This window comes from Lepus europaeus, chromosome 23 (assembly GCF_033115175.1).
Source record: "Lepus europaeus isolate LE1 chromosome 23, mLepTim1.pri, whole genome shotgun sequence".
Classification (NCBI taxonomy): domain Eukaryota; kingdom Metazoa; phylum Chordata; class Mammalia; order Lagomorpha; family Leporidae; genus Lepus; species Lepus europaeus.
The window spans coordinates 2,324,455-2,351,452 of NC_084849.1; the positions used below are offsets into that span (position 1 = coordinate 2,324,455).

At 59.5% G+C, this 26,998-nt stretch overlaps 1 protein-coding gene across 1 annotated transcript in view; it reads left to right on the forward strand.

Annotated features, from left to right (window-relative positions):
• Nucleotides 1-26,998, forward strand: part of TMEM132D (transmembrane protein 132D) — a 469,684-nt gene that overhangs the window by 384,552 nt on the left and 58,134 nt on the right. The window contains exon 5 of the mRNA XM_062182824.1: nucleotides 4,290-4,433. Within this exon, the coding sequence (XP_062038808.1) occupies nucleotides 4,290-4,433 (144 nt within the window). The remainder of the gene's footprint in view (nucleotides 1-4,289; nucleotides 4,434-26,998) is intronic.

Below are 26,998 nucleotides of genomic sequence, written 5' to 3' on the forward strand. Positions count from 1 at the left end.
TGACTTGGAGCTGTGGTGGGATGGAGACAGCAGCCGCCCTGCAGTTCTGCCCCTCTGTGCCCTGGGCTCAGAGGGCTGTGAGCAGGGAGCCTGCGCAGTTGGCAGCAAGTGAGTGCCGACCAACGTCCCCACCAAGTCCCAGACCCCAGCAAGGCCCCCCGTGTCCACGGGTCACCTGCATACCCATCGCCTCCCGGAAAACAGCAAAGCTGTGTGATGGAGAACATTCCTTAAGTCTAAGAACTGCAAATGCACAGAGCACCCAGGGAAGCAGCAAGCCTGAGAGCTCCGCCACTAATCCCCACGGCGGTCCTGGTGGCAGAGGGATGCGTGCTATTCAGAGGCTAAGGCGACAGCCCAGGCATATGGCACACAGCTGCTCGCCAGCTCCTGCCAGCGCCGTGTCTGCTGTGTGCAGATGCCGACCTGCGTGTGCAGAGGCACGCATGGTCTTTGCGTGTGTGTCACTGGAGGAGGCAGGCTCTGCACTGCCCACATGCGTGTGCAGGCTTAGGATCCCAGGCCCGGCGTCAGGAGCGTAGACACGGTCCCCCACCCGTGTCTGTCCTCTGCCACGGGCCAGTTTGGGCTGGAGAGCTGGAGCGCTTTTGTCCGCTCGGTTCTAAAGGCCTCTGCTGTGGGGCAGCAGGCCGTGCGTGGGGGCAGAGGGCAGCACCGTCTTCTGACTTGGCCTCTGTTTCTCCCGATATTTTTGCCCAGGTTAAAATGGCAGCAGGCTGGGAGCTCAGAGAGGAGAGAGCAACAGGCACGCAGGCACGCAGGCAGCAGGGTGTCTGGGGTCCTATGCATATTCAAACGGTCTAAGGCAGTCTTTTAAATTCAGGAGCATTCCAAACTGGAGTCTTGTCTTTTAGAATTAAAATAATGAAAAAAAAAACTGTATTATCATATCCAAAGGCTAAACCAAATGAGCCTGCTATAAGATGAGCCTCATCCTATAAAGGAAAAACAGGAGCTTATGTAAGCAATGGAAAGTTAGCATAAGGCAAACGGTGATGTAATTTTAGGATGATAAACTTCTAGTCCTCCTGCTGGCTGCGCGAGGCATTTAGACTCCGTGTGAGGACCGACTCAGGGCAGCTCCGCAGCCCCATCTCCCAGAGGGGTGTAGACAAAGCCCTTTGCATCTCGCAGTGTAGACGAGGGTCCGGGTGGCTGATAACAATAACTAACTGATAGCCACTGCACTAGGTGCTCTCCAACCGGCTCCCGGCACCACCAGGACCGACTCTGCAGAAGAATGTAGTGTGCCAGGGCGACGAGCCTTGCCGCGGGGCACGGGGGCCGGGGACGAGCGGGCACTGAGCAGGGGTGGGGCTGGACGCAGCCCTGTCCCGGGATGGGGTCTTCACTGCTTCCTGGGTCTCAGAGTTTTCTCCATCGGAACATCGGCTCACGTGACCTTCCAGGCAAACTGGCAGGGGAGCTGGTGTGCGCGCAGTCCCCAACCACAAGAATTCTGGGAGAGTGACCGGGGGCAGGCAGGCTACGCTGGACAGAGACACCCACCACGGCCTCCTGCTGCGGTGTCTGGGAGGAGCCGTGGGGTCACAGGCCTGGCAGAGGAGGGGAGGCGGCCTGGTGGGTCCTGGTGTGTGTGAGCCGAGCCAGGTCCCCCGGGTGCTCTGGCGAGGCACTGCTGGGTGCGGGTGGGCTGGGGACACAGTGGCTGAGCAACTGTGCGCAAGGGGGCCGGGGGGTGGGGTGGGGGAGCAGCACTGTGGCTCAGTGGGTAGAGCCATACATGCCACAACGCCATGCCATGTGGGCGCCAGCTTGAGCCTGGACGGCTCCACTTCCGGTCCAGCTCCCTGCAAACGCTCCTGGGAAAGCCAAGGAAGCCCTCGTGGCCATGAGGAATGAACACATGGACGGTTTCTCTCTGTCTCTGTGTCTCTCTGCCTTTGAAACAGATAAATCCTTAGAGAGAGCAAGCGTGGGGACATTCTGAGCCCAGGGCCAGTGCCAGGGCCGCGGGATCTCCTCAAGGGCGTGCCCTGTGGCCAGGCCCCACTGGGCGGTCAGCAGGGTGTTCATGTGTGTGTGTGCGGCAGGTGCCCAGCGGTGTCCCGGGGCCAGGCCGCGCTGGGCGGTCAGCAGGGTGTGTGTGTGTGTGTGCGGCAGGTGCCCAGCGGTGTCCCGGGGCCAGGCCGCGCTGGGCGGTCAGCAGGGTGTTCATGTGTGTGTGCGGCAGGTGTCAGCGGTGTCCCGGGGCCAGGCCGCGCTGGGCGGTCAGCAGGGTGTGCGTGTGTGTGTGCGGCAGGTGTCAGCGGTGTCCCGGGGCCAGGCCGCGCTGGGCGGTCAGCAGGGTGTGTGTGTGTGTGTGTGTGCGGCAGGTGCCCAGCGGTGTCCCGGGGCCAGGCCGCGCTGGGCGGTCAGCAGGGTGTGTGTGTGCGTGTGCGGCAGGTGCCCAGCGGTGTCCCGGGGCCAGGCCGCGCTGGGCGGTCAGCAGGGTGTGTGTGTGCGTGTGCGGCAGGTGCCCAGCGGTGTCCCGGGGCCAGGCCGCGCTGGGCGGTCAGCAGGGTGTGTGCACGCGTGTGCGGCAGGTGCCCAGCGGTGTCCCGGGGCCAGGCCGCGCTGGGCGGTCAGCAGGATGTGTGCACGCGTGTGCGGCAGGTGTCAGCGGTGTCCCGGGGCCAGGCCGCGCTGGGCGGTCAGCAGGGTGTGTGTGTGCGTGTGCGGCAGGTGCCCAGCGGTGTCCCGGGGCCAGGCCGCGCTGGGCGGTCAGCAGGGTGTGTGCACGCGTGTGCGGCAGGTGTCAGCGGTGTCCCGGGGCCAGGCCGCGCTGGGCGGTCAGCAGGGTGTGTGCACGCGTGTGCGGCAGGTGTCAGCGGTGTCCCGGGGCCAGGCCGCGCTGGGCGGTCAGCAGGGTGTGTGTGTGCGTGTGCGGCAGGTGCCCAGCGGTGTCCCGGGGCCAGGCCGCGCTGGGCGGTCAGCAGGGTGTGTGTGTGCGTGTGCGGCAGGTGCCCAGCGGTGTCCCGGGGCCAGGCCGCGCTGGGCGGTCAGCAGGGTGTGTGTGTGCGTGTGCGGCAGGTGCCCAGCGGTGTCCCGGGGCCAGGCCGCGCTGGGCGGTCAGCAGGGTGTGTGCGCGCGTGTGCGGCAGGTGCCCAGCGGTGTCCCGGGGCCAGGCCGCGCTGGGCGGTCAGCAGGGTGTGTGCACGCGTGTGCGGCAGGTGTCAGCGGTGTCCCGGGGCCAGGCCGCGCTGGGCGGTCAGCAGGGTGTGTGTGTGCGTGTGTGGCAGGTGCCCAGCGGTGTCCCGGGGCCAGGCCGCGCTGGGCGGTCAGCAGGGTGTGTGTGTGCGTGTGCGGCAGGTGTCAGCGGTGTCCCGGGGCCAGGCCGCGCTGGGCGGTCAGCAGGGTGTGTGCACGCGTGTGCGGCAGGTGTCAGCGGTGTCCCAGGGCCAGGCCGCGCTGGGCGGTCAGCAGGGTGTGTGTGTGTGTGTGCGGCAGGTGTCAGCGGTGTCCCGGGGCCAGGCCACGCTGGGCGGTCAGCAGGGTGTGTGTGTGTGTGTGTGCGTGTGTGGCAGGTGTCAGCGGTGTCCCGGGGCCAGGCCGCGCTGGGCGGTCAGCAGGGTGTGTGCACGCGTGTGCGGCAGGTGTCAGCAGTGTCCCGGGGCCAGGCCGCGCTGCACAGGCTGCAGCGGCTGGCACGTGTGACCACACCGGGCGTGAGCGGTCGGGAACCCCGCCCTGGCCGGGTCACTTCCTCCCAGCTGCGCCCTGCCTGGCGGCTGTCCCGGGTTCGAGTCCCCCGTTCGGTACCTGCGAGCCGGGTGACCCCGAGGTGAACCAGGGCAGCAGCAGTGCCGTGCAGGCAGGGGACCGCGCGGGTGGCTGGGTCGGGGTCTGGCACGCAGCGGGACCAGCTGCGTTGGCTCCGCCGTCCTCTCGGTTCTGCCTCGGCCCGTTGTGTCGCGGCAGCCTCACCCCGGCAATCAGGTGACTCGGAGAGGCACTTCCGGAGGGCCCGGAGGCGGGAAGCCCAACATCCGGGTCCCGGCATCCGGGCACTGCCAAGGGGTCACGTGGCGAGAACGAGGGCACACGAGGTCTCCTCTACCCATAAAGCCACTGTTGCCATTGGAGCCCCACCCTCGCGGCCTCCCAGAAGCCCCGCCTCCCAGTGCTGCCAGCCAATGAATCGGGGCGGTGTCCGTCACGTGACCTCCGGGCCCGCCCACTCGCCCCTCTGCGCGCCCCGCCTCCGTCGCTGTCACGCGGGAGGCCTGGCCGGCAGAGGTGTGACGGGCGGTGTGTTGGTCTTGCAGGAGGCGGAGATCCTGAACACGGCCATCCTGACAGGGAGGACGGTGGCCGTGCCCGTGAAGGTGGTGTCCGTGGCGGAGGACGGCGCCGTGGCCGAGCTGCAGGCGTCCGTGGAGTGCCGCTCGTCGGATGAGGACGTGGTCAAGGCAAGTGGTCAGCGCGTCCCCGCGCCGGGAGCCCGGGCGCTGCCTCGGCCGCCGGGTCCCCTGCGGAGGGCGTGCAGGGCGGGTGGGCGCGGGAGGAGCTGTGACGTCAGCGTGGACAGAGGGGCTCAGCCTTGTGACGTCAGCACAGGTGCAAGGGACATCACTGTGTGACGTCAGCATGCGCAGAAGGGCTATGTGTGACATCAGCGCGGTAGGAAGAGGTGCCTGTGACGTCACCACGGGCAGGAAGGGATGGCTCTGTGTGACCTCAGCGCGGTGGAAGGGGCACCTGTGACGTCAGCGCGGCGGGAGGGGCACCTGTGACGTCAGCACGGCGGGAGGGCGCCGTCTCCGCAGGCTTTCCTTTCGCTAAGGGGTGGGTGAACCACTTGCGTCACCCTGCTTTGCTCCTGGCCCCCTCGTCCTCTGGTGATTGACAGCAGGGCGCGCTGGCAGGTGCGGGGGGGCAGGGGTCCCCGGCCTCCGGGGCGGGGCGGGCGGAGCTCGCAGCGGCAGGTGCAGTGCCCCGGTCCCGCCCAGCAGCAGCCGCCCACGCCCTACTCGCCTGGCCGGGGGCCTCTGCCGCAGGTCTTCCCCTGAGGCCTCGGTGGCTTCTCCCCTGCGCCTGGCCAAGAGCTCGCGCGGTTGTCGACCCGATCCGGCTACACCGGCCACTTCCCGTTCCGGGCAGCAATCAGAGGACAAGGCTGTTCTGGTGGGAGAAGGGTGGCGGCCACGCGGCTTTGGTTCTAGCATTGTTCCTGAACGTTCCAGACCCCTCCTGCATGGATGCCGTTGAGATTTGAGATTTCGTTTCCCATGAACTTTCCGAAGTTCCCTTATGTGCGCATGTAAGTGCGTGTGCCTGCGTGTGTGTATTGCACGTGTCATAGATGTTCATGTACTCCCATACGCACCCACGCTGCTGCATTCGTTTTAATCCACTTCCCGTGACTGCGAGGAAACACGGGAGACTGGGGACTGGGTGAGGAGTCTGGTTTAGCTCAGGCTGCCGGCTGGGACGTGCCGACAGCGGGGACAGCTCTGGGCCATCACAGTGAGCACCGGAGAGCAGCGCGGGCCGGGCTCTGGCTTCTACAACAACGCGTTTCTACAAGAGATTGCGTGGCTTCACCTAGCACAGAAATGCTAACAGCACCTGCGGTCACTCTACTGGGCAGTCGAAGCCCAGCACTTCTCCCCCTACCTACCTGTAACCTGAGTGCCAGTCCTCTCTCCGGCCCGCCCTCCCCTGCCCTCCCCGTGGTTACGGGTTTAGACTGAGCCCTGTTTCATGGATGTGTGTCTGTACGCGTGGAGCTGATGTGGATCTGGGAAGTCGGTGTAGGTTTATGTGGAGTGAGAAAGCTGATACAGACTGTGTCCTCCCACGGAGCGAGACCTGGACAGCCCACGTTCTGTGCGTGGTGCATGACCTGTGGTCTTCACCATGTGGTTGCAAATGGCAGATGGCATCCTTCCGTGGCTGGTAGTGTCCAGTGTGCACATGTGCCACGTTCTCTTCATCCCGCCACCATGGGTGGACGTCTCGGTTGTCTGCACCTCGTGGCAGTGCACGGCTGGAGTGCAGATCACTCCTTTTTTTTTTTTTAATTTGACAGACTTAGACAGTGAGAGAGAGAGACAGAGAGAAAGGTCTTCCTTCCATTGGTTCACCCCCCATATGGCTGCTACGGCAGGCGCTGTGCTGATCCAAAGCAAGGAGCCAGGTGCTTCCCCTGGTCTCCCATGCGGGTGCAGGGGCCCAAGCACTTGGGCCATCCTCCACTGCCCTCCTGGGACACAGCAGAGAGCTGGACTGGAAGAGGAGCAAGCGGGACTAGAACCCGGTGCCTACATGGATGTCGGCGCCGCAGGTGGAGGATTAACCTAGTGAGCCACTGCGCGGGCCGCTCAGATCCCTCTTCATCCCCTGTGGCCATGCACGCGGGCTGGTACTGCTGGATCCGCGGTGGTGCCGGCTTTAGCGTTCTGAGGAGCCTGCGCACTGGCTTCCACCACGGCCGCACTAAATCACACTCCCGCCAGCAGCGTGCGCGCGTCACCCTCTCTCCACACCCTCGCCAGCGCTTGGTCTCTTTCCGAGAAGAGCCAGTCTGGCTGGAGTGGGGTGACACCTCACTGTGGCTTGGGTTTGCTTTTCCCTGACGATGCGTGATGTGGCGCTGTCTTCCGTGTCACTGTCGGTCCCCTGTGTGCCTCCCCACGGCTCCACGGCACTGCTCACTCCTTGGCTTTGCGGCAGCCGAGTCCCTGTGTGTTCCGGGTGCTGGCGTCTTAGCCGTACGGCTTGCGGACGTGTCTCCCGTTCCGGGGGCTGGCGTCTTAGCCGTACGGCTTGCGGACGTGTCTCCCGTCCCGGGTGCTGGCTCTTCACTGTTTCCTTTCGTGTGCAAAAGCTTCTGGTTGGATGAAATCCCATTTGTCTATTTTTGCTTTTATTCCCCGTGTGTTTGGGGTCTGATCCAGAAAACCCTCGCCCTTTCCAACACCCTGAAGTGTTTTCTTCTCGTAGTTTGAAAGTTTCGGGTCTCACAGTTCGGTCCTTAGTTCATTTTGAGTTGATGTTTCGGCGTAGTGAGAGGTCAGGTCTGGTTTTATTGTTCTGCAGGTAGATCTCCAATTTTCCCAGCACCATTTATTAAAAAGACCATCCTCCGTCTGCGTGTTCTTAGCATGTTTGTTGAAGATCACGTGGCTGCTGATGTGTGGATTTGCTTCCAGGGTATCTGTTCTGTTCCACTGGTCTGTGCTAACTTGCAAGAGCTAACTATAGTTAACTAACTAACTTAGTTAGTTGCAAGAACTAACCATAGTTGCACAAGAGTCTCATCTTTCCCTTCCAAGGCCAGCGCCCCAGTAACTCCGTGACCTCACATTAGAACCCATCCCCTTTTCCAGTTTTTATTTATTATTTATTATCATTCTATTTGGAAGGCAGAGAGAGACAGAGTGAGAAACAGAAACCTGGTTTTCCATCCACTGGTTCATTCTGAAAACACTCACAATACAGGCTTGAAGCCAGGAGCCTGGGACTCAGTCCAGGTCTCCCACGTGGGCGGCAGGGACCCAGGTACTTGAGCCATCATGCTCCCTCCAGGGTGCTCACCCGCAGGAAGCTGAATTGGAGGTGGAGCCAAGACGGAGACCGAGGCGCGTTGATGTGAGGTACAGGCGTCCCCAGCAGGCTCTCTCCTGCTGCACCAGTGCACAGACAGGCGTTGTCCTGTCTCGCACATTAGCCTTTAGCAGCATCAGCACGCAGACCTTACACACTCTCCTACTCTGCCCTTGGCAGACATCATCAGTCAAATACAGCACAGCTCCGGCTCTGCTGACGTCGGCCTGGCCATCTTTCTAAACCCTGTCAGTCCTGGGAATAAGAGATGGAGCCTCCTTGTCATCTTGGACCTGGACAGGAACCATGCACCCTACCCAGGCCTTCCCCACTTTTCATAAAGGATCCTGGAGCTCACAAGACTGGAAGGGCACAAGAGCCAGGAGACGATGTAATGAGTACAGACGATAGGTAGTGGTGGGGACCGCGGTGCGCAGAGTACCCGCCTGTCTGAGCAGGCAGCCAGGGCTGGCTCCTGCCTGCCTGCCTGCTGCCCCGTGGGGAGTCACGCCAGTGCCTGAGAGTCACAGCTCTCTGTCAGATCGCCCGGCTCTGATATTTGTGAACAGAGAGCCAGATGGAGACACTAGAACTCTGTTCCTTAGGATCTTCCATTGCAAAGTGGATCTCAGTGTGTGACGCATTTCTACAGTGCATTGTGTTGGGAAATTGACCTGAGTCACTTCAATCACTTGTACATTGACTTCTGTGCAGGAACATGCCTGTAGCTGTATTCTCAATTTCAAGACCTCTGCACAAACCCTTCCCAGGTGTAATTATTTAGAACTGTAGGAGTGGGGCCAAGCTTGGAAGGCAACATGAATTTTCCATGAGTTTCTCCCTAGCATTGTTGGCTTTGGACCTTGTCCTTCACTCCAAAATCTATTCTCAACCCTGGAGGCAGCATGAGCCTTTTCACATGCGGGTCTCATCTCATCACTTCTCACCGAGAGTCCCTCCCAGTCAAGGCGGAATTCTCCAAGTGGCCCCCAAGGCCCATCCTATCTCCACAGCCTCCTCACTTGTGCCTGGTGCTCTCCCTGCAGCCACGCTGGCTCCCAGCGGCTCCTGGACTTCCTGGGCACGCGCCTGCCTCTCCCGCAGCCTGCACAGGCAGCCACACTGCCTGGCTTCCTGCAGGTCCTGACCCAGATCCCCGTGGTCGGAAAGCAACGCTCACAGTGGCGCTGCTCCTCCACTCCCTGTCTCTTTGTGGAACCCACCAGCAGGGTTCTTGGGTGATCAGACAGCAGGAAGCCCCTTCCAGGGGCACCTGCGCAGGTGTTAGCACTGTGGACGGTTGCCTCCCAGAGCCCTGCGGGTTAGCATGGCCAGGGTGAGCTTTCGAAGTCAGCCCGTAGACTGGGTCAAAGGAACTGGAGCGTCAGAAATTTTCCAGAGCGATTTTCACTGCAGGCGGCTCTTGCCTTTTGTGGACCTCAGCTTAGGGGAGACATGACTTCCTGCTTTGAGCACGGCGCTGTCACGGTGCACCTGTGGGGCGTCGCACAGCTGCAGGGCGCGAGCCAGGACGGTGCACCTGTGGGGGGCGTGGCACAGCTGCAGGGCGCGAGCCGGGAGGTGTGCTCTTCCGCTTGCTGTGCCCCAGGCCTGGCAGAAGATCCGGCACGTGGTGCTTGGTGACACACAGCTCTTTGTGGACTGCATGAGTGACAAGTCCAGCGTCCTGTCAGAGAGTGACAAATACCAAGGAGGGCTTGAGTGCCGGACCCTCCATCTCTTCTGTGGTGTTTCTAGGTGAACCGGCTTTGCCAGCCACACACCCTTCCTGCTCAGCGGGCCGCTTTAGTGAGGCTGTACTCTGGATGCACATCAGCTGCTGAATTTGAGGTGTACTCTGTGGGGTGGGGCCTCCTGACGGGCGCCCCCGTTGGTGCAGCCTGGATCACAGGCATAGAACCGGCCTGCTGGGTCTGGCTCGGTGTCCGCCGTATCTGTGAAGATTCTGTGTTTGATTTACAGCTTTACGACTACCCCACAGGAGAAAGCAAAAACCGCTGTTCTCCACAGAGGGCAAACATTGAGAACGGGTGCGTTAAGGCGTGAGGCGCCTGCCTGAGTCATCTGGAGACTGCAGACAGTTGACCCCACGTAGCACGTGCAGGGGGCATGCGGTCGGCGCCGAGCTCCGCGGCTTTGGTTTTCAGCCCAGCACTGGGGGTTCTGGTGATGATTTAGGAGTTGGTGCCGCTGGTGCCAAAACGAGGCTCGCAGCTCCGCCCCGCGTCGCGTCTGAGAGGTGTCTGCAGGCGTAGCATAGGGGCGTGACCCAAACCCCACTTCAGTGGAGACACGGAACATACCTAGCACCCGTCCTCCGACACAGCAGAGCTAAAATTAACAGAAGACGACGGTGACACTGTGTGTGGGCAGCCCTAAAGTAGGGATCAGAGCTGGCCCAAAGGGCGGTTTTCACTGCTCGTCTCTCGGGCCATAAACGTCCTGTCTGGGGAGAGCTCGCCCGAGAGTCTTGATTTGAGTCCTGGGGTGCGTGTAGGAGGTCCTGGCATTGCCACCTTCAGGGAGTCTGTGATCCAGGAAGGGAGAGGGAGCCCCTGGAGGAGCGACGCGTGTTTGTGACCCCGACAGTGAGCAGAGTGAGGCCCTCGGGTACACGTCTGAGCACGGGTCCCTCACTGGAGGCAACGGTCACGCTCAACCAGGAGCGCCCCACATTTGAACCCCAAACGCAGGCTTCTCTTTGGACTTCCACAATCCCGAGTGACATTTCTCACGACAAACCAGAAGGCTGGAGCCCCACAGGGTCTGTTCCACACAAGCCCCACGCCCCGCCCCGCAGCAGGTGCAGACATAGGAAACCTAGAGGCGCAGCGGGGGCATTGGTGGAGAGCCCAGAGGGGGCACGGGACACGCCCCCGGACACGCCCTGGACACACACCCCCGGGAAAGCATGGTCCTCCTGCAGACAGCGTGGAGTCCAGGACATGTGGGCACCGCTCCGGGCCACAGTGACCCCCATGTCCAGCTGTGGCTGCAGCGGCCCCCTGTAGGGCAAGTCCCTCTCCTCACCGCGTGGTGGTCGCGAGTAGAGAGGCCACTGCAGTAGGAGTTAGTGAGCATCCGGCCTGAGACTGGAACAGGCCACGGTCACCCCTGCCTGGAAACCACTTGCCTGGAGACAAGCTCACAAACGCGTGGACCACCTTCTCACGCGCAGCTGCTGCCGGTGCCACGACAGTGCTGGTGGCGATGACCACAGAGCCCGAGGCTTGCACCAGGAGCATGGGAGAATGGGTGCTGGAACTACAGCCAGCGTTGCGGCCATTCCGCAAGGCATGCTGAGACACAGGGGCCATCTGGGGTTCATCCTGCAGGCGAGGGGCTTAGTGAGAGCCAAGGTTGGGTCAGAGTTCGGGGATATCTCTCCGGCCACAGCGCGGAGAATGGGCAATAAAGGAGTCAGGTGTCAAGGGAAGGTGTTACGTAGTCGTGGGCAAACATGCGGCACAGACGAAAACGGCAGAGGCCCGGGAGAGGCCTCCTAGCCGTGTGGACGGCGTGCGCTGCTGCCCCCTCCAGCCAGGGGCGGGCAGGGGCAGCAGAAGGGGCGCAGGTGCTCATGGTGCTGCCCAACCCAGCCAGCTCACCACAGTGCTGAACCTCAAATGCGACAGCAGGCTCGGGGCCCAGGAGCGGACGTGCGGAGCGGGGGACCCCTCTGACGGGCACGGCCACCGCGCTGCTTGTGCCTGGAGTGTTTCTCCCCGCGGGTCACTTTTGACACTGAAAGGGGACGCCTCCGTGTTCACAGGTGTGAAACTGCCCCGTCCGGGGAAGCCAGGGTGTGCAGTCCCCGAGGACAGGTCGTGGCTGCTCCCCTGGGCAGCCCTGGGTCTAAAATGCAGGCGGATGTCTGTGCACAGGGAGCTGTAAATGGTGGACATCAGTGTGTGTGTGTGTACGTGTGCATGTGTGTGCACATGTGTGTGTCTGTAGTCCAGGGTCAACAGTGGGCATCAGGGTACATGTGTATGTGTGTTTGTGTGTGTGCATGTGTATGCACACGTGTGTGTGTGTCTGCAGTCCAGGGTAAGCAGTGGGCATCAGGGTACGTGTGTACATGTGTGTATGTGTGGGCACATTTGTGTACCCATGTGTGTATTTCTGCAGTCTAGAATAAACAGAGGGCATCGAGGTACATGTATGTGTGCATGCATGTGTGTGTGCACATGTGTGTGTGTGTGTGTTTCTACAGTCCAGGGACCCTGAAGTGGTGTCTGCCTGAACAGCAACCTGAATTTAATGCAGTTTCCCTCCAAGACAAGCCTTAGGAAGGACTCGGCCGTGTTTTGGAAGGGCCTCCAGGGCCGGCGCACAGAGCCAGACGGGGCCTTCAGGGCTGGCACACAGAGCCGGGAGGGCCTCCAGGGCTGGCGCACAGACTGTATGGTTGGAGGAAACATCACGTCAGGACGCTGGGTCCTTAAATGCTGTGTTCTCTAAGATACGCTATGCAGCAGTTCTTTAGCTGGTGAGGAGATTTCTACACTAGTGGATTTATATTTGTTGTAATGTGCATTAGAACAACATACATCTGACATTCCCAACTGTGAGTTAGTGGACCTCCGTTCTTCCTGGCAGATGAAACTTAAGAAGTAGTTGGTACAGAGAAACATGTTAGTAGATAAAAACACAGGTGCTCTGTGGCAGGGTGGCACAGGTACTGCCCTATGCTGACCTGTGGCAGGTGGCACAGGTACTGCCCTACGCTGTCTCTCCATCAGAGTGGAGAGATTGCTGCTGTGGGAACGACCACGGGCAGCCCTCCCGTGGAGACAGGTGGCCACGATTTGTACCGGGAGGACGTGTGCGTCTACAGAACAAGGGACGAGGGCGCGCCCAGCCCCACAGGTGACGTGGGCGTCACTTCCACCGCACAGCGGCTCAGAGAAGAAACGTGCCCCTGCACAGCTCCGGCTGTGGCTGTCCGAAAAAGCTGAGTTTCTCTGGTTTGCTGAGTCTAATCCAGGTTGCTAACTGTGCGGATTTTTAAGTAACTTTGATTTTTCACTTACTTGCGTATTTATTTGTGAGGCGGACACAGAGCGACAGAGAAAGAGAAAAGCAGGAGCCGGGCACTCAGTCCAGGTCTCCCCCGCTAGCAGCAGGGGCCTGTGTACTTGGGTCACGACTGCTACCTCCCAGTATGTGCAGCAGGAAGCTGGAGTCGGGACTGGGGCTCGAGCCCAAACACCCCAGGCTTTCACCGCAGTTCTTGCCCGTTCTGGACGGCTGCCACATCTCTGCTACCTCGGCCACATCCTCCCTGCCCCAGCTGCATCCCAGGTCCTGCTTGGTGCCCTGGGCACCGCCCATCCGCACTTGTCCCACTGCACCTGCTGGGGGTGAGACCCGGGCTGTAACAACCCACCATAGTCCAGCACAGTGTCCTTGTCTTCCACACGGTGACTCAGGGATCCAAGACCCCTCCAAGGCCCCCAGAACTCCTCCATCACCAGCTGGTGGGCCTGGGGAAGATGTGGAAAATCAGGAAGAATCAGCACCCAGGCCTGCTGCTCATAGCCCATTGGCTGGACACAGTCACATGGTCTTACTTAACTGCAAGGGAGGCTGGGAAATCAAGGCTAGCCCTGGACTGAGAACAGATGGAGCTGAGAGGCACTCTTGGGTGCAGGGGATTGAAATGCAAGAAGTGGGAGGGAGCCTGCAGCAGCTAATTATTTATATGAAATTGGCAGCCGTCGTTCAATATGCACCAGGTTATAAATTTATAATTTGCTCATGTGTGTTTTTGGCATCTAAAATATATTAAATGTTTAATTTTAATTTTACAAATCTTAAACATTCAAAAAATTAGTATGCTACAAAATCAATCCTGAGAAAATGAAATTGCCGTTTTCACAGTGAATTGCAGTCACTCTGGTGCTTTCGCAAGTACCAATCAGAACGCTGCCTACTACTTCGGGTTGTTCTGGTCCCAGCAAAGTTCTAGGTTACAGAGGAGAAAGCCGAGGCACAGAGGGGAAGTCACGGGCCCAAGTTTGAATCCAGAGTGCCCATCACAAGTAAGCAAGAGTCCTGCTGAGCCCAGACGTGGGGCCGGCGGAAGCAGACTCCATGGAGGGTGGCTGGGCCTCTGTCTGCCGGAGCTCAAGAGAGCCAGATGACCCAGAGGAGTGGGAGTCGTTGGCACTGTCCAACCAAGGTAGAGCAGGTGCAGCTGGCCAGCAGGTGGTGTGCGCTTGAGGGCTCTGCTTAGGCCACACAGAGTGGTGCCAACCTCAAGGTGCCAAACGTAGGCTAGAGATGCACAAGGGAGCCTTTTGCTCATCCCAGTCTAAGTGTGCAGAGGCTTCTGGGCTCTCGCTAGGTGAGGGTAGACTCCTCCGAGGGACAGCCAGGGCTCCCAAGGGCAGGGTCTGGCAGACGTCAAGCCCACGCTCTGCTGCCAGCAGGAGTCACAGCATCCTCCCTACCCCCTCCGGGCGGGCTGCGATGTTGCTGTCGGGCAGCTCAGTGCCTGTCCAGGGTCCTGCTGGAGTGAACTGGCTGCAAGAAGCCAGGAACATCGCAGGGCCTCTGGCTGGTATCACGAGATCTGAACATGGCACATTTCTGCGCAAAGTTGCTTAAATTCGGTGGCAAGGAGAAAGAGGATGGATGTGGGGCAGGGGAGGAAAAAGAAATATAAAAGATGGATTAGATGGGCAGGTGGCTTGGTGGGTACATGGGTTATAGATAGGTGATCAGGTGATGGATGGATGGGAGGGGATAGATAGATATAGAGTGACTTAGGTAGGTGGGTGGAAGGAAGGAGGAAAAAGAAAGGAGGGAGGGGGTACATATAGAAAGATACAGGTAGACAGGTAGGTAGGTATAGAAGTGACAGACAATAAAGACATGGTGGATAGATGTAGAGATAGCTGATAAACAGATAAATGGATAAATAATATGTAGAAGATAGGTAGATAGGAAGATGAACTTTAACCAGGTCCAAGAAGTCATTTTGGATTATTAGATATTATAAATTATCCATTGCTGATAGCCGTGAAGAGAACAGGACAAACATTCACTTTCTAGGTGGACAAATTCATCAGCAATTTAACATCCATTTACTTATTTTCACCGGTTTTTGTTGAATTTTACCAGCGTTGAGTTGAAAATGTGTGCCCCCACCCCTTGACTGCTGGTGACCTGGTGGCGGGAGACAGCAGACAGCAAACCCTTCTGTAGCAGCCAGGCTGTAAGAACACGTGCTCCAAGAGCAAGCTCCCACGAGCAGTCACTGAGCAAATCTGGGGTTGCATCACCCTTGCTACAAGTCGTCCACCGGTCAGACGCATGGACGAGGTCAGAGCAGTGCCCACACCTGCAGGCGGCGCTAATGAGCTCCCACATCTGCTCCCCCTGCAGGTGCAGCTGGAGTTGTAACCTCCAAGTTTGGCTTCCAGTTCGATTCAATAGCTCTTCTGCAATTTTAGAGAATGAACAGGCTCAGCCAGCTTCAACCCATCTCGTGTTAATTGCTTTTCGACCTGCAGTCAGCGAGAGCCCCCCTACCTGGGTGCAGTTTGGCTTGTTTGGCCGATTGCTGTCATCTCTCCTCGTGCGGGCTCAGCTCTGAGTCAGCTGGCGTCACCGTGGTTCTCAGGCCCGGAGCCTGCAGCAGAAACACACACTCCTTCCCCACCTGCACCCCAAACACTCACCCTGTGTCCCCGGGAACCTAGCACATCACAGTGCTGGCCAAGCAGGCACAGGTGGTTGTAGAAGAAAGAGGAGGCATGGCCAGTCCTAGCAGAGCTCAGGCACTATCCCCAGAGAAGGGAGCCGGAGAAGTTCCAGCCTCAGCTGTGCAGTCACTGTGTGTCACCTCTTGAGGCTGGGAGAGCTTGGGCTTCTACTGCCATAGCCACAGCAAGGCTAACCACAGTGCAGGCTGCACGCCCCAGCCTGAAATCCCCCCCACATCCCTCCCAGGCTGGTTCGTGCAAGTGAAGGGAATGTCCAGTACTGGACCCAGCAGTGATGGGACTCAGAGGTCAGACAGATGGCTTCGCGGCCAGCAAAGTCGCGAAAGCAGGTGCTTTCTCTTTGGCTTGTAAATAGCCCACAGTGAGGACAGCCTGTGGGTGAGGGTGTCCGTGACAAACCCCATCTTCTGTTTAAGGATGCTGTTGAGACATATTGGCTGTTTGTAAGAGGCAAAGACTTCTGACAGTGACAGGCATGAGACAGGAGACACTCCCCACTCCCAGCTCCCGCCTGCCCTGGCCATGAGCCAGCCTGGGGACTGCTTTACAGTCAGCAGGGGAAGCAGGGGAAGAAGTGGCTTCCCTGGGCTGTGCATGGGGAGCACGCTGTTCTCACAGCCTGGTTTTTGTTGTCTCACTTGTGATAAAACCATGGTCCTGATGAAATCTGCTTTAACTCGGAGATGAGGGACATGGAAGGGGGTTCTAGGCTGAGAAAGACAGCAGGGAGGAATGGGGTTGCCATGGAGCCAAGAGCCTGTTCTCACCCAGGGAAGTTGTCACTCAGCTCCAAAGAAGCATCCCTGTGGCCACATAGTGTCCAGTGCTGGCACTGTGCTGGCACTTCCAGAGAGACCAGAAACCGGGTATTTTAGGCAAAATCTCTCATCTTGTAGGTTGTGGTTTTTAAAACCAAACAAGTCCCATGAGCCAAATTTGGCTCCATGGCCACCAGCGTGCAACCTTAGGCTTAAACACCTGCAGAATCCCCCGTTAGAAACCCTGGAATCAGGAGCTCGGGTGCTGCAGAGGTGGAAACGTACCCAAGGTGCAGGTGAGGATGAGTGGAGCTCTCGCAACAGGACAGTGGTGGAAACCATGGGCGGCGGCAGCCTGTGGGCACTGAGAACTCTGGCCTGGGGAGAAGGTAGCAGCAGGTGACGACTGCCTTCCTTTCCTGAGCAACCCAAGAGGGCACCACTGCCACCCGTAAGGCACCTGTGGCTCAGCCTAGTGTTCACTGGTGTGGTAGATGGTTACTCCAGTGATTCTGAGTTCCCTGGACCCGGCCTCCTGGGGTTCATGCCCTTGGGTGGTCATCTCCTACACCCACCCTGGCCTTGACCTGTCTTTGACCATTTGAAACAAAGGTGATACAACCAACATTTGCCAAATGACTGCTCCTGGGAGCTTGCTCTTGGAGTACGTGTCCTTACAGCCTGGCTGCCACAGAAAGAAGCCTTCAGAGAGATAGAGAGAGAGAGAGCTCAGCCCCTCCACCCTCCCTACTATGCCGTGGTGAGCAGCCTCCGAGGACGGCTGCACAAAACCGCCATGCAGAGCCCCGTCCGACCCGCGTGCTCCTGAGCAGCAGCACAGTGGCAGTGGTGTGCGTGACTACACCACAGCAGCTGGGGTGGCGTCTCCTTGAGACAGGTGACTTTATGATCCCGCCTGGAGGGTGCCCTCCAGAGTCAGACCTGGGAGGTGGAATGAGAAGAGACCTCCCACTTAGCAAGAGAGGAATCAAATCTGGAGAGAAAGATTGGACTGGGTGTAGTTTGGATTGGGGATGAGGTGCCCACAGCATCCCCAGTGCTGTCCACTGTCCCCGTCTCCATTGGATCTGAGTCTAGCCACCGTCACTCTGCCTGGACGGTTACACACCCTTTTGACTGGTCTCCACGTCCCCTCTCCTCACCCTTAATCACCGTCAAATCTTGAACTCCCTCTGAGGAAACCTCTAAAGTCTTCTCATCCCACACAAACACACAGAAAACCTAGGCTCCCATAGCCGCAAGCCCCCCCCCCCCCCCGGGCCCTGGCCCTCTCCCCGACCTGTCACCACAGTCCCCTTGCTCAAACACTGCCGTGATGCCCGGTGATCCTGGTCATCTTCACAGTCCTCTCGCAGGCCAACCTCGACGATCGAGGAGACGCGAGTGGGGATTCAGGAGCTGCCCTCTGTGTTTCCTGTCTGGGGCGCTCTTCACGCCTCTGGCGTTGGGGTCAGTGTCCCCTCTGGTGTGGCTGTGACTCGCAGAACCTCGATCCTCAGGAAAGTGTCCGGGGTTGTAGGTGCAGCAGCAGGGACAGCCCCACTGCATGCGCGTTGCAAACCTCTGCTCGTGTCACGTGTGCTGGTGGTTTGCTGGTCAAAGCCCGACACCTGACCCACACCAGGTTCAGGGGCACAGATGAGACCTCGCCTCAGCGGGGAAGATCCACAAGCCCCAGCACAAGCGTGTACACACAGGCATGGGAGAACTTGTGGCTGTTTTTCCAACCAAACACCCCATGCACGCTGTCATTTGTAAAAGCAGTTCAGGGATTTTCAGCAGTAATTTTGACTACGCTCACTTTCAACCTCTTCAAGCCTTCGTTCAAATACCACATCAGGGAGACCTGTGCTTCTCATCTTACTTAAAATCCGATGGGCTTTTGAACATCTGAACGCTCTCAATTCCCTCACCCTGCCCTGGTTTTCCAAACCCCCCAGTACCAGCCAACAGGGACGGAAGGACGGACTGCTGGGGGTGACTGCTTGTTGTCTCTCCGGCATCTCAGAGAGTGGGCGGGCTCACCCTGTTGACTGGCAGAGCCGACACAGGGGGACAGCTCATCGAGCACTTAGCAAGCCCATTTTTTATAAAATGAATGAGTGCATCGACCTTAGAAGCTCGGAAGTGACGGCGCACGCTCTTGGAACTTCACTTGTCAGCACTCAGTGTCGTTTTTCCTTCTGTCCCCGGAACCCCCCCGTTTCCTGAAACTCGAACCTCGCCGCTTAGCTTTGCCAGCCTGGGACTTCTCGGAACTTCAACACCTCTGCTGGTGAGGCGTCTGCAAGCCACACACCACGTGGGAGGGCGGGCTTGGCCACCACGTGCACTCAGACCCTCGGCGGCTCTGCCTTTTCCCGCTCAGCACACCCCATGTGGCTCTCCCAGGTGGCAGCTCTTGTTTCCAGGCACAGTGGGCCTCTGCATGGGTACAGCAGCTGCGACCGGGCAGTGGCAGGGGAGGAGTTGCGTTTTGTAGAAGGCGTCCCTGACCCTGTTCCGCGTGCGTGTGCTGAGCAGTGCCGGGCCCCCATCGTCTGCCCCTCAGCAGAGCTGACGCGGGGAGGTCCCACACATTCTCCCAGAGGCCACGGAAAAGTCTCAGAACGCATTTCGCTTCGCCGCGGTGGCAGGCAGCGTGGCCTCTGCAGTGCTGTGCGGCAGTCGTCCACGTGGCCAGGATGTCGCCAGCCCCCTGGAGGCCTGCAGTCTCCGGTCGGGCAGGGCAGGCAAGACTGCGTTCCTGATACTCTGACATCACGTGGAGGCCCGCCTTCTCCACGGCCCTGGCCAGCTGGGGGGAGATTTTCTGAGCCGCCTGGAGCCCAGTCGCAGGTGGTGATGGCGGCCTGCTGAAGCCCGGTGGTGACCGCTCCCCTCTGTCCTGCAGGATAAGTGTCCTCTGGACAGTGGAGTGGAGTCGCGTTGCGTGTGTTTGACATGGAAATCCAGCCGCCTACAGGAGCTTAGCGGGTGGATCCAGACAAGAAATGGCAGCACGATGAGCAGGGTTTCACCCGGTGTTCATAGGTGAGGATCGGCCTCCTGGCCAAGGCAGGAGGGGAGCCGCAGGCTCGGCTGTCCTCCGGAAACCTCTGCAGTCCCCTCTGGGCGCCAGTGCGCGTGCGGCTGGCACCGGGACACCCCCGAGCCCCGGGCTGCGCGTACTGGGACACGGGCCCCCCCCCGCAGATCAGTGTGCGGCACAGGGAACTCTTCCACAGGGTAGCCGTACTCCAGAATACCGTCTGAATGTGATACATACATACACCTCGAACTCATTTTAAAATCAACGTAAAGGAAAAGGAAGCGAAGGGTGCAGACTTCAAGAACTGAAGCAAATGGAAGTCCGGGGCCTTGGCCGCGCGGGCTCCTGGCGGCTGAGCGCGGACGGCGGCGTCCCCTCGTGACGATGCTGTCATTGGGGAGCGCGTCACATGTCTGGACGGTCCCCCCCTGAGCTCTTGTCCTTCACAGTTCTCCAGGATGGATAGGGCGTTTAAGGTTCGGAATGCTAACATTCCCCGCCAGGCGGGAAGGTAATGGTGGCAGCACAACCTCTCTGGATACCAAGTCCCAGCTCCTTTGGCTCCAACAAGCAGAAGGTCCCCTTCTCAGATGGGTCAGTGACGATTTTGTGACTAAAGGCGTGTCCACTTCCCTCTGCTCCTGAGCCAGCCTAGAATTACCCGGAATTCAGGCGGTTTACAGTCTCACCGTCTCTCAGAACCTCCGAAACCTGCAGAGGGGTTACAAGTGTCCGTTGCCTCTCCAGCACACGCAAATTGATGAAAAAGAAAAGAGAAAAAGCCGCGCGTTCGGGCGGGGGAAGCAGTCCTAGGCGGACAGCGAGGCTCCTTCCCGAAGCTGTGATCAGTGCGTGAGTCACCATGGACATTCACAAAAGTAATCCTGTGCATTTACCTCTCAGCTCGCAACTGGGAAGCGACGGCCAACGCCTCGACCCCGGAAATGGCGTCATCAGGATGGGGAGAGCGAGAGAGGAAATGGAGAGCCCTGGGAGGCGGGGACAGCCCTGAGCGTGGGCACAGATGTCCATCCCGGGGGATTGCTGTAGTTCTGAGGGCCGGGACTGGAGGTGCTCAGATCCCCACTCTGAGGCTGGGAAGCTTTGCTGAGGGGATGCCAGCCTTTGAACCAAAGAGCCAGCCGGCCAGAGAAGGGCCGCCGAGGCCTCGGGAGGAGCCCTCTCCAGGGAGCGGCGGGTCACAGGTCTCAGCTATAATACCTGGAACAGGTCGGGGAGCAGGGCACCCCTGTCCCTCACCGCAAAAAGAGTTTATCTGACCACGGGCCACGCTGAAGACTTGTGCCGGAGCCCAGCCTAGGACTCTAGGACCAGGACACATTGGCCAGGCCTGTGGGCCTGCTGCCCGCACCATAGCCCGCCTCAGGGCTGCTGGTGAGCCTCAGGCCTGCCTGCCTCGGGTCTCAGCACCTGTTACCTACTCGCCGTTCGCAGGGGCAGGAGTGCTTGGGAGCAGCTCCCCCCTTTGCCCCACCCTTGACCGAGGCAGCGCTGTGATTGGGAAAGGGCCTAGAGGCCTCCTGATTACTCGTGAGAATGCCAGCCCTCCTGGATCCCTAATTAAGAGCTGTCTGGGCTCCAGCGCCGGGACCCGGCCACACCGCAGCAAGCATGGGGTGCGGGCACAGATGGACCTTGTCATGTATCTTACTGAATGAGTTGGGAAGACAGAAATGGCATGTTAAAGCTGAGCTTACAAATGGCTTGCTTAAAGAAGGTTGAGGATAGTTCTGTAAAAGGAAATAAAATGGTAGAATAGTAGAAATGAGGCTTAGACTTTGGCCTAAAAATATGGAAATGGTAAACACAGATGACAAACTTGACAAGACCTGAGACAGACATTCGTTCATTCGTTCATTCAATTCATTCATTCCTTTCTGGAGTCCCTGCTGTGTGTCCGCCCCACTTCTAGATAAGCAAAGTCACTTCTCTCACTGTATTTGAATTCCAAGAGGGGAAAGGTGTCAATTAGGACATGATTAGGTGAAAATAAGGTGACAGGCCCGAGGCTGCTGATAGGAGTTACAGCATCAAGTTCGGGGACGGCCGAGATCCAGGCACGGCCTGTGGGGTTGCCCCTGTGCTGTCAGGGCTCCGAGTCCCAGCAGCCACTCACTCCATACTCACAGCCACATCGAGGCTGCCGTAGCTCCATCCATGGCATCCTCACACCTTCCGGTCTCGCAGTGAGGTTTCCTACCCGGGCACAGCAGCTAATGTGCCAGGTGGCTGCTCTCAGATGGACCCTGGTTCTCAAGGTGGGACCCCCACACCTGCAGGCAGCATTGGCATCCCCTGGGAACCTGATGGAAGTGCAGATTCCCCGGCCCCACTTCAGACTATTGAGTCAGAACCCAGGGCTGGGGCTCAGTGCTCTCTGGTAACAGCCCCGGGGATGAGCGGGCTGCACGCTGACATGTGGCACGCTGCTGGGGACGAGAGCCCCTTGACTTCAGGGTGGCTCCGTGTGAAAAGCAGGTGCCAAAATGAAAGAAGCAGGTGTCGAGTGCCTTGATTTCAGGAGGAAACTCACCTTCCCAGGCTGTGTGCGGGGGTGGGGCCGGCTGGAGGCGAGGTGTGGCTACATCTGTGGTTCCCAGCCAAGGGCAGCTCCCCCCCGGGGCATCTCCCAGTGCCTGGGTGCATCTTTGGTTGCCACCAAAATGGGAGGAGCTAGGACTGGCATCTGCTGGGGAGGGGACTGGGTTGGTGCTGAGCCGTCTACAGTGCACAGGCCCAACACAAAGGCCCCCAGCCCCAACGTCCACCGCGCTCAGGTTGAAGAACCGTGAGCGCGAGGGAATTGGGCACAGCCAAGCTCCAGGAAAGCTCTCACGCACAAGATCCTTGAAGATGCGTCATCAGGAGAAGCAGGCGGAACGGAGGCACTGCTGGGAAGAGTCTAGAACAATCCGTAGGGACAGCCAGTAGAGGAGGGGCCCCGGGGCAGGCAGGAGGCGGGACCAGGAGGGCTGCCAGGGGGAGGTTTCTTCTCGGTGGTGGTGACGGCTGCACAGCTCTCTGGGTCTGGCTGTGCAGCATCACGGGGGTGACAGGTGTGCTAAAATAAGAACATGGTCTGGAGGGAGGAGCCAGAACGGAAGACCCGCCCCCCGCCGAGTGGCCGTCGAGGTCATGAACGCAGGAGAGATCTGTGGTTCCTCCAGGGCTAACGCCTTCACTGCACCACGAGGTAACGCGGCGTCCAGGAGTCGGCGCGACTGCGCCGTGCTTGGCTGCAGCTCAGGGGGCTGCTGTCGCCTTTACCCGTGGCCGAAGCCTGACTGTTCAGGGAGCTCCAAGACGCAAGCAGAGCAAAGACCTCACTCACAGCCTCCTCTTCTGGGGGCTCACATCACCGCCCCACAAACATTTCTTTTTTTCTAATTTTTATTTATTTATTTGGGGGGAATGGGAAGAGGGGTCCCACCCATTCGCTCCCCTAGTGCCTGCGATGGCCAGGGCTGGGCCAACTGAAGCCAAGAGCCTGGAGCTCAGTCCGGATCTCTCATGTGGGTGGCAGGGGCCCAGGCACCTGAGCCGTCACCTGCCTCCTCCTAGGGTGTGCAGCAGGAAGCTGGGATCCGAAGCCAAGGACTTGACCCCAGGCAGGTGTCCCAAGCAGCCTCTTAACCACTGGGCCAGAGCCCTGCTCCCACACACGCTTCCTGGACGGAGGCCCGGCAGGCAGTGTCCTGCTGTATTCTGGTTGAAAGGTGTTTGTTCGCACCTCCCAGGGCTCCCTGGTCCTAGAGACACTGACTCCAGGGCTTGGCTGCCGCCTGAATTCGGCCCTCCGCCGTTTGAGTTGAAAGTCAGATGGTTTTGATGTCAAAGCGATGCAGACCCTGTAGACCTGAGCAACGTCTGCTCTTGTACAAGGTGAGCCAAGGAGAATTCCAGTGTGCAGCGTAGGCATTAAGGAATGGGCTGTCCCAGGGGAGTTAGGAGTCAGGAAGCACCAGGAGAAGGAGTTCCCTACTCTCCCATCGTTCCATAAAGAGGTGAGCTGGGGCCTGATGTCCCAGAGGCCCCGACGCCTGGGCTGCTGTGGCTTTGTGCAGGTGCAAAAGCAGCCCCGTCGGTGGGAGCCCTGCAGGCTGCCCCGGACTGGCAGTCTGGTCGTGGATGGAGCTGCTGGCCACAGTCTGGGAAGCCTGCGGCTGGGTAGCTCGGGACTGTGGGCGAGAGGGAAGCTGCTGAGCCTCCCACGAGGGTGAGTGGGGCACGGATCCCATACAGCGCTGGGTTTGCGGTCCTCGCTCTCCCCACAAGTCCGCTGTCCAGGAAGGCCGTGCAGAGCTCCAGTGCTTGTCACCCCTGTCGGCACTGCTGTGGCTTCCAAGCTGCAGAGCGAGCCAAGCAGCAGCCCTGCGCCTGGAGCTGACAGCACCTGGGCCTGTGCATGGTCCTGGAGTGGCCCGGCAGCTCGCGTCTCAGAGCTCAGAGCCAGGCGTTGCTTCTGTTACAAAGCACAGGCGTCCCCTCAGAGGTTCCGAGTTATGTGCAGCGGCCCACTCGTGGTGCATTGCTAGAGAGTGAGCCGCCGCCGTCTCCATGCAGCCATGGCCCCCGTGCACAGATCACAAATACTCAAAAGCAGACATTGTGCCTGCCGTCCTGCGATTACTCCCGAAACCATGCGGTGTAACAGCTTTCTACACGGCGTCTGCACTGTATCAGGAGTCACCGAGAGACGACTTCGATATGATGGGAAGGAGAAGGTGTGTAGGTTCTGTCCAAGCACGGCGCCATCTTCCCTAAAGTATTTGAGCGTCCCCAGACTTCAGAATCTACAGGGGGCCCTGGACCCAGCACCCACAGACAGTAGGAGCACAGCGATTTCAAATGGGACTCCGACTTTTAACACATACGTGCAGATACGACTCCATGTCCTCGCGTAGCAGGGCTTAGTATCTCCACTATTCGTGTGTCTTAGTCATCTCGGGCTCTCACAGCAAAATCCCACGTGCTGGGGAGGTTAAACCAGACATCCACTGCTCAGAGCTCTGCAGGCTACAAGTCCGAGGTTGGGGCCGGTGCTGTGGTGCAGCAGGTTCAGCTGCCGTCTGCAACCCTGGCATCCATGTGGGCGCGGGTTTGAGTCTCAGCAGCTCCATGTCCAGTCCAGCTCCCTGCTAAGGCTCCTGGGAAACCAGCAGAAGATGGCCCAAGTGCTTGTGCCCCTGCCACCCACATGGAAGACCCGGATGATGCGCCTGGCTCCTGACTTTGGCCTGGCCCAATCCTGGTCATTGCTGCCATTTGGGAAGCTGAACCAGAGGATGGAAGATTTTTTTTTCTCTCTCTCTCTCTGGAGCTCTGCCTTTCAAATAAATCTTAAAAAGTCCAAGTTCAAGATGCTGGCAGATTGGGTCCCTGGTGAGGGCTCCCCTGGTTTGCAGAAAACCCCCTTGCTGTGTCTGCCTGTAGCAGTGGGGGTGGGGGCACAAGAGAACAAGTGCTTGGACCCCTGCTCCTCTCCTTACAAGGGCACTGATCCCCACAGGGGACCCCGCCCTCCTGACCTCACCCCATCCTAAGTGCCTCCCAGGCTCCCCCTGCAAGCACCCGAGCCTGGGCAGCAGGCATCTCCGGCGCAGGGCAGTGAGCATCATCTTCCAGCTTTAGCTGATGCCAAGTCAGTGTCCAGTGTGGGGGAGGGTGCATGTGGACCGACGGGAAAGGTCTGCTGACTTTGTGCAGTTAGTGTGGCCCGCACTTGCTTCATCGCGTGTCCGCCCAGCGCCGCTGCGGCCAGAGATCCGCCCCCGTGTGTTTCCCTTGGTTGCCGACACTGCACACTGCCCCTGCGCACACTTCAGTTGCTCTGTTAGCAACTAGAATTCCACGTTTGTCTCTGGCATGCACAGACGGTGGCCGTGCCGTGGGGTGAGTTTGGAGGCATGCGTGCCTCTGGGCACCTTACGCCTGGCCAGATGTAGGGCATTCTGTGGTTCCGCAACACCCACGGGTCCTCCTCCCAGCCTTGCTGCCCTCCCCGGAGCCACAGCAACTCGGACGTCTTCCCATTGTGGAACCACCGAGCCCGCCCGAAGGCTTCGTAGCCTCAGGTGTGTTTCTGAGAGTCGCTCATGGGCTTGCGTGAGCGGACGGCTCTTCCTCCCCTGCGCCGAGCGGCCTTCGTGGTGTGAATCCACTGCCTGTGTTCCTGTTGATGGACATCTGAGATGTTCCCAGTGTTTCCCGCCCGTGAATACCACTGCGCTGAGCTCTCCTGGGTGCCCTTATGTGTACACGTGCTTTCATTCCTCTCCCGTAGGTACCTGTGGGTAGAGGTTCTGGGTCATCGGCGAGGGATATGCTTAACTTTATGGGAAGCGGCCAGGACTCCCCCCATCAAAGGCTGATGCTCCCAATTCTGCTAGTGTTTGACACTTTTAGCCATGTCAACCGCAGCCATTCCGGGGGATGCGGGATGCAGTGTGCCCTGTATCTTATTACTGGGGACAACCCTGTTCTAGCCGCTCCTGGCCAGTGCAGAGCTGTAGGCACTGGCGATGCCAACCCTGACCAGTTCTGAGCTGGTGTCGTTGTGCCCAGCCCGAGTGCTCACTGACCACGCAGCACCATGATGGCAGATGCCCTGAGCTCCCCCCAGCCTCCGGCCCCAAGACTGTGTTATGGGTTTTGTCGGAAGGCTTTTCTTGTACACTGAACTGCCCACGGGGCAACTTCCTGAGTTCGGAGGAGCCCCTGGTGTTCCGATCCTCGCACAGGTGTGCATTGTCTCACACATATCGCACACACACAGAGCACAGGTGGAGACTCCGAGCCCATCCCCCCCTGGCGGGGCACCTGAACAACTCATTCTCCCTCCCAGTAGCAGCTGGGTGGTGGGGAGTGAGGAGTGGGGCAGGGGGTGCCACGATCGGATCTGGATTTGCCGTGGGCTGGACCTGGAGCCCATTGCCGCTCCTGGCGTGGATCAGCAGGAAGCTGGTGGGGGGCCTGGGGGGGGGGGCTTAAGGAAGAGGAAGCTGCTTTTCCAAGGGCTGCAGGGATGGTGGGGCAGGGGAAGGGGCAGCTGAGCCGCCAGCAGAGGCGCGGACTGAGGGTTCAGTCCACTTTCTGGGGGAGAAGGGGCAGGGAATGAGTCTGAAAGGGCAAAAGCAGTGGACAGAAGAGCGCGGTCGCGAAGCTCGTGGGACGCGGAACAGCTGCTGTTTGAGCACGGGGCAGCCGCCCCCCTGCTCCGCACCGGGAGCTCGTGTGTGGCTTCACCAGATGTGCCCCTCGCGCTGCTGGAAACGAACTCCTTAGGAACACGCCTGCCTTACTGTCGGGGCGCCTGCAACCTGCCGCGCAGCGCCCGCCACTCTGTGTTGTCCAGAGCTCCAGGGGCTCGCACCGTGCAGGTGAGGACAGGGGCACACGGACGCGGACGTGGGTCCCAGGGTGTCCCTGTGGAGGACCAGCCCTGTGGGCCCTGTGACCACTTGATTGACGTCCAGGTGTGAACCCAGGTACTTGACACACCTGCGTGGGGGTGTTCACTGCCCGCACTCTCATGTGTGCCCTGTACCCGTCAGCTCTGACAGCCAGAACAGAATACCAGGAACGGCGTGTTACACAACAAAAATGTGTGTCTCACAGCTCCGGAGGCTGGACGTCCAAGTCACCGTGTCAGCGGGACCGGCGTCTGCTGGGGGGCTGGACGTCTAAGTTCACAGTGCCGGCGGGACTGGCATCTGCTGGGGGGCTGGATGTCCAAGTTCACCGTGCCGGCGGGACCAGCGTCTGCTGGGGGGCTGGACGTCCAAGTTCACCGTGCCAGCAGCACGTCTGGGCTTGCACACAGTCGCCTCCCCGTGTGC